The sequence below is a fragment of the Notolepis coatsorum genome (assembly GCF_963971535.1).
Source record: "Notolepis coatsorum genome assembly, chromosome: 19".
In the NCBI taxonomy this organism is placed as follows: Eukaryota; Metazoa; Chordata; class Actinopteri; order Aulopiformes; family Paralepididae; genus Notolepis; species Notolepis coatsorum.
In genome coordinates this window covers 58017967-58031672 of record NC_140183.1, presented here as the reverse complement: position 1 = coordinate 58031672, position 13706 = coordinate 58017967, and the positions used below count along the sequence as shown (strand labels likewise).

Here is a 13706-nt window from a genome sequence, read left to right as displayed (position 1 = left end):
CGCCTACCATCGGTATTGAGACATCGTGTATATTAATATTTGAATAGTCATATTTGGCACTATATCGTCGAGTTGGACGTAGTCTATTAAGCTAATAATAGTCTGTTAATATATAGTGCTTCGTGCGGTGAGAATACTACCATAGTCAGTACCCCATCGTTTCGGGCAGAGAACTGGCTGCTTACCCAGGGTGGTTGACCCTATGTGAAGCTGCACCCGAGGAGCCCCAGAGCCGACGAGCGAGTGGACCTGTATACCGGATTATTCTACCGACGACAGCCCGCCTTCCCAGGCACGGATTATGCTTTGGATACTTTGATTATTCTATGGATAAAGACCCCCGACACTACCGTGTGTTGGAACCCCCCCCCCCCCTGGAGAGGACGCAAGTTGAGGAGACGCTCTGCAAGACGAGGTCTCTCCACATCTCTCCCCCGTGGACCGGAGAGAGCCGGCCCACAAAGAGTCCACCTGCTTTCATCTGTGGTCCAAGGATCGCCGGCGCATTGAACGGCACTACAGTGGGTTCTCCTGGGATACCCTTGGCCGGACGAGGCAGCTGGATTCTACCCCCCCCCCCCCCTCCTACTCCTGTCGGCTTACAAGCGACCGGATTAACCCCCTCTAGTGTATCCAGCCTATAATCATTAAAGTATCATTGCTGTTATTCCTTAACTATTCCAGGTCGTATATTTACCACCTGCGCCTTCAGAGATTGGACATTATCTATTGATATACCGACGAATACTCCTTGCCATAAAAGTGCATACTATTTCAATTCATAAATGTAATTAAGTGATTAAGTGTTTAGTCTACACACCATCGCTGTGTAGGCAATAAAGACCTGTTTCTAATTCGTACATTTGTGTTGGATCCGTTTCATCTACGTGAGAGTGTTCATGATAATATATTTATGCCGTGTACTGGGTGGCCGAATATTAAGTACAAAGGTAGTGGTAGTAAGTATCATATCTAGTAATACAGTCAGGGAATTGTACCCCATAGTTACATAAATGATTTAATAATAATTTATGAATGTATATAAATGGTTTGTTCATGATTAGTTCATTATCCACTAATGCGTTATAAATACCTTGTAAATGTTATACAAATATAGTTATAAATGATTTAATAATAATTTATGAATGTATATAAATGGTTTGTTCATGATTAGTTCATTATCTACAAATACCTTATACATTTATTATAACAGGGTGTTATTATAAAGTGCTAAAGGATTTTTTTCTGACCACGGTCTTAGCAGGATTCTGTGCCGCACCTCACAGTGAGCAAAGAGCAGAGCGCTGGGGATCTGCAGACGGCTAGAGGTCCAGTCCTATAAGTCCAGTCCTGAGCTAGAGGTCCAGTCCTATAAGTCCAGTCCTGAGCTAGAGGTCCAGTCCTATAAATCCAGTCCTGAGCTAGAGGTCCAGTCCTATAGGTTCAGTCCTGAGCTAGAGGTCCAGTCCTATAAGTCCAGTCCTGAGCTAGAGGTCCAGTCCTATAGGTTCAGTCCTGAGCTAGAGGTCCAGTCCTATAAGTCCAGTCCTGAGCTAGAGGTCCAGTCCTATAGGTTCAGTCCTGAGCTAGAGGTCCAGTCCTATAGGTTCAGTCCTGAGCTAGAGGTCCAGTCCTATAGGTCCAGTCCTGAGCTAGAGGTCCAGTCCTATAGGTTCAGTCCTGAGCTAGAGGTCCAGTCCTATAAGTCCAGTCCTGAGCTAGAGGTCCAGTCCTATAGGTTCAGTCCTGAGCTAGAGGTCCAGTCCTATAAGTCCAGTCCTGAGCTAGAGGTCCAGTCCTATAGGTCCAGTCCTGAGCTAGAGGTCCAGTCCTATAAGTCCAGTCCTGAGCTAGAGGTCCAGTCCTATAGGTTCAGTCCTGAGCTAGAGGTCCAGTCCTATAGGTTCAGTCCTGAGCTAGAGGTCCAGTCCTATAAGTCCAGTCCTGAGCTAGAGGTCCAGTCCTATAAGTCCAGTCCTGAGCTAGAGGTCCAGTCCTATAGGTTCAGTCCTGAGATAGAGGTCCAGTCCTATAAGTCCAGTCCTGAGCTAGAGGTCCAGTCCTATAGGTCCAGTCCTGAGCTAGAGGTCCAGTCCTATAGGTTCAGTCCTGAGCTAGAGGTCCAGTCCTATAGGTTCAGTCCTGAGCTAGAGGTCCAGTCCTATAAGTCCAGTCCTGAGCTAGAGGTCCAGTCCTATAGGTTCAGTCCTGAGCTAGAGGTCCAGTCCTATAAGTCCAGTCCTGAGCTAGAGGTCCAGTCCTATAGGTTCAGTCCTGAGCTAGAGGTCCAGTCCTATAAGTCCAGTCCTGAGCTAGAGGTCCAGTCCTATAGGTCCAGTCCTATAGGTCCAGTCCTATATGTCCATTCCTATAGGTCCAGTCCTATATGTCCATTCCTATAGGTCCAGTCCTATATGTCCATTCCTATAGGTCCAGTCCTATATGTCCATTCCTATAGGTCCAGTCCTATATGCCCATTCCTATAGGTCCAGTCCTGCTCAAGGCAGCCGGAGGAAGGAGCGCTAGTCTCAATCAAATCACACGGCAGGAGAACGAGGTGCAGCTCTCTCAGTAGAGGAACATCCTTTAACTCTTTCACTGCCACATGACGAGAAGGTTAACCCTTTACTATCACACAACCGACGGTCCTGCCGTGTGGCAGCGAAAGGGTTAACCTTCTGTGTATTGTCGCAGTGAAAGGGTTAACCGTTTGGTAGTGCAGCGGTGAAAGGGTTAATAAGTCATCATGGTTAAAGACGTTTAGGACCTCATCCTAGACCGAAAGGTCTTGACCAACCATGTCGACGTTTACATTTTCCTATTTGGTCGATAGAAATGTAATTACACGCAGGAACAGTCCACTTACTCTCTCCCCAGATGTACTTACTCTCTCCCCAGATGTACTTACTCTCTCCCCAGATGTACTTACTCTCTCCCCAGATGTACTTACTCTCTCCCCAGATGTACTTACTCTCTCCCCAGATGTACTTACTCTCTCCCCAGAGATGTACTTACTCTCTCCCCAGATGTAGTCCACTTACTCTCTCCCCAGATGTAGTCCACTTACTCTCTCCCCAGATGTAGGCTCAAGTTCAAGTTCAAGTTCTTTAGTTCAAGTTCAAGTTCTTTGTAGGCTACTTACTCTCTCCCCAGATGTAGGCTACTTACTCTCTCCCCAGATGTAGGCTACTTACTCTCTCCCCAGATGTAGTCCACTTACTCTCTCCCCAGATGTACTTACTCTCTCCCCAGATGTAGGCTACTTACTCTCTCCCCAGATGTACTTACTCTCTCCCCAGATGTACTTACTCTCTCCCCAGATGTACTTACTCTCTCCCCAGATGTAGGCTACTTACTCTCTCCCCAGATGTAGGCTACTTACTCTCTCCCCAGATGTAGGCTACTTACTCTCTCCCCAGATGTAGGCTACTTACTCTCTCCCCAGATGTAGGCTACTTACTCTCTCCCCAGATGTAGGCTACTTACTCTCTCCCCAGATGTACTTACTCTCTCCCCAGATGTACTTACGCTCTCCCCAGATGTACTTACTCTCTCCCCAGATGTACTTGCACTGTCTGTCTTTGGTTTTACACCTTCCGTTGAAGCAGCGGCCCTGTTGAAAGAAGGGTAAAACTATTAGAACAAAGAGGGTAGTGACTATTAGAACAAAGAGGGTAGTGACTAATAGAACAAAGAGGGTAGTGACTATTAGAACAAAGAGGTTTCTCTGCAGTGTTGAAAGATCATCATTATGTAATCTGCAGTGTTGAAAGATTCAGATTCAGATGAATCTTTATTATTATTATCAGCATAATTATTGAGTCTTGCCCCCTCGACCCACAGCATAGCAATAAAATACACAATAAAACAATACAATACACAAGAACACAATAAAAACCAGCATAATAGCGATGTAAGAGAAAGTGACAGTGCTGAGTGTGATTGATATAACGTGTAACAGTAGAATAAAATCTACGTAAAATACTTTAAAATACTAAATACAATTGTTAAAATCTGAATGACTGAATAGTATTCATGAGCCTCATGAAAGCTCATCATTATGTATATTATGTAGAAGACCTCTCATGGTAAAACATCTCACCTGGTCCTTTTCACAGGTGTAGCCGTCCATTTTGTGTACATTTGGCGGACACTGCAAAAAAAGAGTTGCACAACAGAAGAGACGCTAAGAGATATAGACCAATGGAAAGGGCATACGGGACAATGCTAGATGTTTAGTGCAAGATGCTGTTTACCATGCTGCTGCGCCTGTGTGTTGCATGTGAGGTCCTGTCGTCATTGTACCACGCAAATCTGCAGTAATGTGTGACTTTACCTTTAATGTGTGACTTTTTAAATTCAGATTATTTTATTGTCACAGCTTTTTTAAATGTACATACATTCAGAAAAACATGAGATGCTTGTTTTTTCCCAGCTCATCAACCGTAGTAGATTTGTAAACATAGTACACAGTGTATATTCTATCTATACAAACTATAACTATAAGCTATAACTATAAATATAAACTACAAACTAAGTAAACTATAAATAAACTATAAACTAAAACTAAACTATAAAACTAAACATAATACACAACGTATATTCTATCTATACAAACTATGCTATGCTAACTGTATAAATAAGCTATAAACTATAGACTATAAACTAAAACTATAAACTAAACATAATACACAACATATATTCGATCTATACAAACGTATACAATACAAGGTATAATAATACTGCGTGTAATACGTGTGCTTGTGTGGTGTGTAAATCACTAAGGTGCTTTTGTGTGTCTGCTTGTGTGATGATTTAGAGTCTGTCTGTCAGTAGTCTGTTCTCGATCTGTTTTTGCACTATTGTCTTATGTCACGACCAATAACCTCTGGCACATTCACTGTAGTCGTTGAATAAAGGTGCATCTGATCCCATGTATGATGCTACGTGGAGCAGCTCACCTGGCTGGAGTTGCCGGTGCAATTCTCAGGGATGTCACAGTCATTCACTGCCTCTCTGCACACCACACCCATGAACTCCATCTGCACACAACATAGATACCACACAGGTAAAAACGGACTGTGAGTGTTCATATTATTTCATTAATAACACACAAGGGCATTGACACTAGTGTGCTACGCTCAAACAAACAAGGCCATAGGTCATGTTCCGTAGATCAGCACACCAGTGGCAATGAATATGATATAGCACGACCTTGAGTATAATATTGGTTTTATACATGACAACTTTTTAATATAATCGTTAAAGATAGAAGCTTTGAATTTTACTGAGATACTTTTATTCTAGTCCTCTGCCGACAAAAATAATAATAACAATAAGAAAAATAAACATCCTTGCTTGCTCATCCAATTATGAGTGACTGTTGATTCATGGCTTGTAGATTAAATGTGAGCGTACGCCTCCAGGACCCTGAAGCGTGCCGGTAAGATTGTGGCCGACCCCCACCACCCCTGTCACAATCTGTTTCAGACACTCCCCTCTGGCAGGAGGCTGCCGTGCATCAGGGCAATCAACAAGAACAGCTTCTACCCCTCTGCAGTGAGCCTCATCAACAAGAACAGCTTCTACCCCTCTGCAGTGAGCCTCATCAACAAGAACAGCTTCTACCCCTCTGCAGTGAGCCTCATCAACAAGAACAGCTTCTACCCCTCTGCAGTGGGCCTTATCAACAAGAACAGCTTCTACCCCTCTGCAGTGAGCCTCATCAACAAGAACAGCTTCTACCCCTCTGCAGTGAGCCTCATCAATAAGAACAGCTTCTACCCCTCTGCAGTGAGCCTCATCAACAAGAACAGCTTCTACCCCTCTGCAGTGGGCCTTATCAACAAGAACAGCTTCTACCCCTCTGCAGTGGGCCTTATCAACAAGAACAGCTTCTACCCCTCTGCAGTGAGCCTCATCAACAAGAACAGCTTCTACCCCTCTGCAGTGGGCCTTATCAACAAGGCTCGGGACCCCCACTGACACCCGCCACTGTGTTACATTAACACACCCTTACTGGACTATATAGTAGTTTTATACACTCTTCATACTTCAATTCACTGTTCATACTTTTTGCACTGCTAAATATTCCATCCCACTGTATTGTTATTTGTATTCTAATTAGTGTGTATATATTCCACACAGCCCTGGCCTATTTTATTTTATAATTATATTCTAATGTACTTCTATTTGAATTTAGGTTATATTCCATTTTATCTTATTCTATCTTTTATTTTATTCTACGGTAATTGTCTGTCCGTTAATGTCGCACCAAACGACCAAATCAAATTCCTTGTATGTGTAAAACTATTTGGCAATAAAGACCTTTATGATTCTGATTCTGATCGGAAATGTTAACCAGGTGGAGATGTGACAGCGCTATAGTTGTGTGGTACGACGAGTTCCTGTATTGTGGTTAGAAGCCCCACCCACCTGTGGCCCTCGTCCAATCAGGATGCATCACAATGCGTGGTTTAAAAGAAAAGCGGTATAAGAGCATTTGTAGCACTGGAGTTCCAGTGTACTGTACCTGACAGCTGTTGCAGCAGAGTCCGTTGCTACACTTGGAACCCTGAGTTAGTGTGCACTTGTTACAGCAGTTCTCCCCTTCTCTGGCACATTCCTGACAGACAGACAGACAGACAGACAGACAGACAGACAGACAGACAGACAGACAGACAGACAGACAGACAGACAGACAGACAGACAGACAGACAGACAGACAGACAGACAGACAGACAGACAGACAGACATACAGACAAATAGACAGACAGACAGAGCTCAATATTGTTGATTGATTTCATTTAATTCAAGTTAATTTGACTTGTCATTTGTATTCACATACAATTAAAAAAAATATATATTACATTTACATTCGAATTTCAGTCATTTAGCTGACACTTTTTATCCAAAGCGACTTACAAGTTGCGTACAACAAGTCAGCAGGAAGGGTACAACTCTGGCAGCTAAGGATCAGTAACATAATTGTTCGTCAAACAGTGTCGAACTTGATGCTACAGTCTTGAGTGCATAGTAGTATAGACACATTAGTATAGTAGGTAGTAAGATAGGCATGGTAGATTCCTTAGCAGAGTGCATAATAGTAAAAAAAATTAAAAGGACTGAGAATAGCCTGGTTCTCTATTATACCCCCCCCCCCCCCCCCCCCCGGGAGCTCAGATAGGAGCGGTTTGGGTCTAAACTGCCATTTGATATAATAAATATGAACTTGAACTATAACATTTAACTCAGTAGATGTCAGTTTTCCCATTGAAAGTGAAATGAAAGCTGTTTATTAAAAGGTAACAAAATGCGACAAGATTTGACGCAGAGAATTCTGTTCTCCATTGCGAACCTGACCTTGACGGAACATTAAGGTGGCTCTTTTAGATTACAGCTCCTTAATTTCCCTAGTTATGTTCATCTGCTCTCACGTGCTCACCACTGGGCTGCCACAGTCACACTCCTCTCCCGGCTCCACGAAGCCATTACCACACTCTGGGGGCTCCAGCAGCTGGGAGGAGAGGCACAATTAATAGGCAATAAAGATAATAAAGCTACTCCAGAGACAAGACTATGTGCGTGTGTTGGTGTTGGTGTGTGTGTGTGTGTGTGTGTGTGTGCGTGTGTGTGTGTGTGTGTGTGTGTGTGTGTGTGTGTGTGTGTGTGTGTGTGTGTGTGCACGCGCGTGTGTGTGTGTGTGTGTGTGTGTGTGTGTGTGTGTGTGTGTGTGTGTGTGTGTGTGTGCGTGTGTCTGTGTGTGTGTGTGTGTGTTGGTGTGTGTGTGTTGGTGTGTGTGTGTGTGTGTGCACATGCATGTACTGCAAAAATAAAATCCCCATCTAAACAAGTACATTTTACATTTAACAGTACATGAAGTTGTTACTTTTGTTACTTTTGTTGCATCCACATTGCCAATTGACAAACAAATCATATTCTCCAAACAAAGACACGTGATCATGCAAGTCGGGCCTTGTATTGGACATATTATATTTTTTAAATTATGTTAAAGATAATCCTGTGCTCTCCACTTTGGCTTGAACAAATATGAAATACTATACATTTTTCAAACTGACCGACCCGTTAGCAGGTGCTGGTTGACTGCGACCGACTAATCCATAGTTTACATAATCCTTGAAATAAAAACATTAAGGCTCAATCATGCAAGATAGAATTGTAATCAACAGAAAGGTAAATTGTGTGTTGTTCTTACCTTCAGGGGCTTGTTGAACAGACAGGCTCCTCCCCCGCTGTTGAGGAAGTTCAGGTACTCCTCCACGTTGCAGTCGGAGAACCTCTTGGGCAGGTAGAAGCTGTTGCAACACAACCACAGCGTTACGCAGAGACACGGGCTACAACACAGGCTCACACACCCTGGGAGAGAAACCAGACCGCCGACGGCTGATCAATGATAAAGAATGCTTTTTAACGGACGTCAGAGCCCACTATTTCTTTTAGCATGTTTTTCTTTTACTCACTTCCGCACACGCACACACTTCAAATTAACACGTTGTTTTGTTTTTTACCTGTTGTGATGGTTACAGTCAGTAATACTAGAGATAGGAACATGGCATGGAATAGAAAAGGTTGGACATTGACACCGTCTCCTTCGATAAACTGGGTTAATTCAGAGTACTCACAGTTCAGGAGTCACCTAGTGCTACAAGATGAGAGCGGATGTGTAAAGCTATGTTTGTGGAATTCGTATGGAGATTACAATGCGTGACAGAAATGGAATCTAAAGTGTGTCCCTGGTGGGAATGATCGTATGGATATTGCGGATGATATACACACATTTATTGCATCAGTATCCCTACAATTATCAAATCAACCATTTGTGTAATTGTTTTCACTTGTACACTAGATGCACAGAGCAAAAATAAAGCCTCCTTACTGAGTCATGAAGGCTCCTCTTCTACAACTGTCCTTATGTAATATGTAAGTTCCTTATAATATGTAAAAGTACGGTAACACATCCCTTGAGGAAACATTTACCAACAAGCTACTCAAAATACGATACTAAATATGTTAACTACTAGATATTATGTATTGAGCAAACCCCATCAGGCTTCGTGTTAGTTTAGAATCCAACGCTCGTTTTGACACCGTCGTCACGTCAAATTACAACTCAGACGTGATCATCCCTGTGCCTTACTATCAGCTCTATTTCTGATCATACTGCAGACATGTGGAGAATTAGACGTAGGCTTTGTATGTCAGTATGTAGCTCATCAGGGCTGGCGCTAGAAACACAATGCAATAACAGGCGGCACGCTCTATTGAACCATATTCACATGGCGGCCATTTTGCTCTTATGTCATGCTCAGGTTGGGATTCCTTGGAATCCCAACCTGAGCATGACATCAGATCAAAGGGAATCCCAACCTGATCATGACATAAGAGCAAAATGGCCGCCATGTGAATACGGTCAATGGGAGCTCTGCTAGAGAGAATGAGCGTCTATGAGAGGCCTGTGTTCATGAGCGTGTGTAATGAGAGCAGGAGCCTACGGTGATGGAGTGATGAGAGGTCTGTAGGGTAATGATGAGGTTCTTAATAATGATAATGAGTGCACTGCACACCGCAAGATTTCTTGAAGATTTTCTGCACTAGTGCTTGCATTCTTTCATTTATTTGCATTCATCTAAAAATGTTTGGACCTTATGGTGTTCTTGTTCTGTTCTTGACTTATTGTTATGTTTTCTTCTTGACTTGTTTAAAGAAGACCTGTACGGCCCATGGGGACATTAACGTGTGTTGTCGGGCCCTATAAATAAATTTGATTTGATTCACTAATCAAGCTCAAAGTTGCTGCCAAATCTGCGTGATCTTGTCGCTGCCAAATTATGATGTAGGATGTTCACACCAATTTTTATACATGTGTGAATTGCGCTGAATCTTTGCCAAAATCCTGTAGTGCGTCGTCCTTAAGCAGTATTAGTGATACAAGAGGATGTATATCATGTGCCCAAGTGATTCACTGGTCACAGGAATTCTGTACAACATTCAGATTGAACCACATAGCTTACAGTACATTATATTACAACAATAACAAAGAGTTTTCACCATTTCACAGTGCAAAAGACCAACCAGGGCAAAATATATATTTTAAATGGTTGAAAGAAGATGGATGTACTTCATTTTTGTTGTAATAGTGTTTTTACTATAAAAAACTATGAAAATGTCCAAGACCAAAAGGATATCCAGGTTTCTAAAATGATGAACCATTTCAAATACATGTTGTCCTGGTCTGGCCATAGCAACATCGACTCCCCCATAAAAAGAAACACTCGATTCAGCATTAAGAAATACATAAAAAATAGAACAGCTTCAAAATCCTAACTTCACCATCATGCAACCAGCAAACTATGCATTTCTTTGCTCCAAGGACTGTTGCCATCTGCCAAGTTCATATTAGGTGTAGTTAGGATTTAGGATGATGGTAACATAAGGCAACAAACACACACACACACACACAGACATACACACGCACACACATGCAGACACATGGACACAATAAACACCAAACCAAAGCCTGTAAAAGAAATACACACATACACAGACACACACACACATATGATTACGCACACACAAAATACACACCAAACCAAGGCCTGTAAAAGAAATACACACACACACACAGACATGCACACACACACACACACACACACACACACACACACACACACACACACACACACACACACACACACACACAGACACACACACACACACACAGACACACACACAGACAATAGGCACCAAACCAAAGCCTGTAAAAGAAATCGCCAGTTTTAGTTGATCAGACATGCAGGTGCTGAGAGAGAGAGAAAGAAAAAAAGTCCATCAATGGGCAAAATGACAGAGGTTTGTGCTCATTGAATACGAGTGTCTGAAATACCATTGACGTGTGGTTAGAGAGCGGGGTGGGCCAGCGCACAGGGGGGACAGGATCATAACATCAACAGCCCCTCTGGCGCGTGACCCCGCGACCTCGCCGTCGCATCCTATGGCAACCCAAATCAGAGGAGGATCTGGGAACAGCGTGCTAGGGGGGGGGGGGGGGGGGGGGGACTAGGGTGGGAGGAGGCGGAAGGGTGCCGCTGTTATGGGTTTGGTCTACGGTGAGAATGACATTGCAGACCGTATCAATCGGTTAGAGATGGAGGAAGAGGACATGAGGATGAGGAGGCCTCACGTCTCACGGATGAGGAGCGCAGTGGGGGGGGGGGGGGTCTGGGCCCTTGAGTAATCACACTAATCAATCAAATAGTACCATTTGTTTGGTTAAAGAGGTTGATCAGCGAGTGACAGTCAGCCCAAAAACTAAAGAATATACTTAAAAAGATAGACATAATATGAAAGTATAGACAAAATGATGATGAGAAATACAGTCACGGTGCGTCAAATTGGGGACATCAGGACTGTATTTGTCCATATCATTTGACGATAACGATAAAAAGCTAAGGCGGAGAGGAGGGGGGGGGGGAGGGCGGGGCTTGAGCCGCCGAGCGCCGTAATGCTGTTGGATGAAATGGGAAAGGTTGTGGTGACTGGCAGCCAGTTGGGTCGAACCGCACGAGCACCGATCTAGCCAGACTTCTGCTCACCTGCTGTCCCATTCGGGATTGAGAGGGGAACGCGAGAGGTATTTAAGAAGAGGGGTGTAAACACACTGACACACACACACAACCACAACGCACTCAAGAGCACAACAGACACACACTGAAAACGACAAACACACACACACACACACCCACATCCTGTATGGTCACAGTGGCACACTGCCAAGCTAACTGCTACAGAGATACACACATAGAGACACAAACACACAGTGGAGGACAAACATGTGCCACAGTTACTGAGAGAACTGGAAACACAAGGTTTACCCAGTGACTGATCTATCATCCGTGGTCCTATGTTGACATGGCACATATAGCCTACAGATTCCCTATAGAATAAACAAGGCTTTACTGCCATCTACTGGTGAGTTACCAAATTACAACAACTTCGATTTTATGAATATTATGAGCATCTATCCACACAATTTGATTTCCCCAAGGTAATTAATAAAACTATAACATAAGTTAACGTATACCTTAACTTAACTTATAACATGTCTGTTTTTTTTTACCAGGTGTTATAGGTGTGCTCTTACTAATCCTAACAAGCCTCTAACCAGTGGCACTAGACTGCATACTGAAGTAAAGCTTTGATGGTTTAAAGTTTGATGGTTTTGAGTGACACTGACTAGGGGACAAGACCAACACAGTACAGAGGGGGAGGTCTGGGACACTGGCTCCCGTTACACGGCGTGATTTGATGGAGCGACAGACTTTGGAAGAAACTTACCCAACGTCGTCCATGATGCAGCCTGACCAGCGGTCGTCACACTTGCACTCGCCTGTTAGAAAGCACACAGAAGTTTCCACGGTCAATGCATGTGACGTTGCGTGACATCACATGACATGCATGTGACATCAAGCCCCACAGATGGCAGATGGCAGTAGCAAAATATATTTTAGTTTTGTGTATTGTGTTTATCATCCATAGCAACACTACTATCACTGACATCTAAGAAGGGAGATCCCCCCCTTGAACGGCCCTTCTAAGGTTTCTCCCCTCCACATTGCCTGTGGTGCTTTTTTCCTATTGCTAGGTCTTTATTAGTGAGTTTTTCCTTACCTTCACGTGGGGTATGTCTGGGAGTGTTGCATTTATTTCTTTATTTTACATTTTATTTTGGATTTCATGGATGTTTTTTGTTTTGTTCTTGATTTATTGTGATGTTTCTTCTTGACATGTTTAAAGAAGACGTGTGGGACATTAACGTGTGTTGTCGGGCCTTACAAATACATTTGATTTGATTTGATTCAATGCATGTGACATCACGTGACGTCAAGTGACATCACGCCCCGGCCGAGGCAGATGGCAAGTGACTGTGCGGGCGAGCAGCCGATACGGCGTGTTGGGTGCGGAGGTCTGTTTGTACCGTTAAGGATCCTCTTCTTGTCAGAGAAGATGCCAATGTTCTGTCCGAGAGACTGCGCGAGAGTTATGGCCATCTCATCTGTCTTTCCGTACTAGGAAAGGAGGAGAAAGAGGAAGAGGAGACAAAACAGATCAGTCTTGCTCAATGCATAAAGCAATACCAGTCTCATTAGTCTCAAAATAAGAAATAAAAATTAGGACAGTGTAAACTCAACGACTAAATTACTTATTCCATGGCTTATTCCACTTAATTATTATGTGGTTGAGTCTGCACACGGTCCTTCTATTTCAAATGCATTTCAGCATTTTGTATATTTTAGTTTTGAGTTTCGGATTCAGTTTATTTAAAAAAGGACAGTACACATTAATCAACATTTATGTAAATGTGCCAGTTTTAGCCAGCTGGCTAATTCGCAACTGTAGTCATTTTGGCAAGATGTTATAAAACCATACACCTAAAACACAAGCATTAAAAGTAAAACACAATATTTACAACACAATCCAACCTAATAGTAAAAGCAATAACAAAATACACAATGAACTGATTAAAAGTGATCACGTGTTTGATTTGTCAATAGCCAGGTCTTGAGTTTTTCTGTAAAGGTGTGGTAGGTAGCACAGTATCGTATTTCAATTGGTAGGATGTTCCAAAACTGAGTGGCTCTGACTGCAAAACAGGATTAACTGAAGGAGCTGGACCTAAATGGCACAGT

At 43.1% G+C, this 13706-nt stretch overlaps 1 protein-coding gene across 1 annotated transcript in view; it reads right to left on the bottom strand.

Annotated features, from left to right (window-relative positions):
• The window catches only part of adam22 (ADAM metallopeptidase domain 22), a gene marked incomplete at its 5' end in the record, with an annotated part of 200552 nt that overhangs the window by 45283 nt on the left and 141563 nt on the right, over positions 1-13706 (bottom strand). The window contains 8 exons of the mRNA XM_084336828.1: positions 3550-3613; positions 4103-4153; positions 4962-5042; positions 6533-6625; positions 7445-7516; positions 8216-8315; positions 12355-12406; positions 12995-13085. Of these exons, the coding sequence (XP_084192954.1) occupies positions 3550-3613; positions 4103-4153; positions 4962-5042; positions 6533-6625; positions 7445-7516; positions 8216-8315; positions 12355-12406; positions 12995-13085 (604 nt within the window). The remainder of the gene's footprint in view (positions 1-3549; positions 3614-4102; positions 4154-4961; positions 5043-6532; positions 6626-7444; positions 7517-8215; positions 8316-12354; positions 12407-12994; positions 13086-13706) is intronic.